Here is a 1,009-nt window from a genome sequence, read left to right as displayed (position 1 = left end):
GGGAGGAAAGAGAGAGGAAGGAAAGAAAGAGAGAAGGAGGGAGAAAGAAGGAAGGAAGGAAAGAAGGAACAGTCAAACAGACAGGGTCAGTTTGACCCGGGAGGACAACAGGAAGTTTAAGAGGCTTGTTTTGTGTTTCTTTGCTTTATTTCCTCTCGTTTTTTTATCTCCACAGCTGCTTGTTACTTCCTGCTTCCTACTTCCTGCTTCCTACTTCTGCTTCCTGTGGTTTCCCTCAGCAATCAGCCCGCTGTCTGTCCTCCTCTCCACCCGAACCTCATCCTCTCATTAGGTCAGTTGGTTTTTTTAAAGGCCTCTGTTGTTGTTGGTGTTATATTTATTTGTGTGGCTTTGTGCTTTATTTTGAAAGTACAGCAGTTGGCAGAGAGGAAATGACCTGCAGCGAAGGGTTCTGGACGGAGTCGTTGGCTCTCTCTCTTTCATCACTCAGCAGCCCAACGCTCCGAGGCCTTCACTCCGGTGTTCTGCTGGAAATAAAAGTTTTAGTTTTATTCACTGTTCAGTCTCCTGCTGCTGTAAACCGAGGAGCTGCTGCTCCATAGCAACCGTCTCTATTTCACTTTATTTCACTTTATCTCTATTGAACCTGATCCTTCCTTCCTTCCTTCCTTCTTCCATCAGTCTGTCCTTCCTTCCTTCCTTCCTTCCATAAGTCTGTCTTTCCATGTGTCCTTCCTTCTTTCCTTCCATGTGTCCTTGCCTCCTTCCTTCCTTCCTTCCACGTCTCCTTCCTTCATCGGTCCTTTCTTCCTTCCTTCCTTCCTTCTTTCTTCTTTACATCTCTTCCTTCCATGTGTCTTTCTTTCCTTGCTTCCTTCAATCTTTCCTTACTTCCTTTGTTCTTTCCTTACTTCCTCAGTCTTTCTTACTTCCCTCAGTCTTTCCTAGCTTTCCTTTGTTATTTCCTTCCTTCCTTCCTTCCATCTGTCTGTCGTTCCTTCCTTGAATCTTTCCTTCCTTCCTTTGTTCTTCCTTCCTTCCTTCCTTC

General features: G+C 45.2%; 1 protein-coding gene across 1 annotated transcript in view; it reads right to left on the bottom strand.

Moving 5' to 3' along the window:
* Positions 1 to 443: 443 nt before the first annotated feature.
* The window catches only part of dusp11 (dual specificity phosphatase 11 (RNA/RNP complex 1-interacting)), an 8,792-nt gene continuing 8,226 nt past the window's right edge, over positions 444 to 1,009 (bottom strand). The window contains exon 6 of the mRNA XM_053339566.1: positions 444 to 485. Coding sequence (XP_053195541.1) covers positions 444 to 485 — 42 coding nt within the window. The remainder of the gene's footprint in view (positions 486 to 1,009) is intronic.

This window comes from Scomber japonicus, chromosome 19, assembly GCF_027409825.1.
Source record: "Scomber japonicus isolate fScoJap1 chromosome 19, fScoJap1.pri, whole genome shotgun sequence".
Taxonomy (NCBI): domain Eukaryota; kingdom Metazoa; phylum Chordata; class Actinopteri; order Scombriformes; family Scombridae; genus Scomber; species Scomber japonicus.
This window is presented reverse-complemented; position numbering and strand designations above follow the sequence as displayed.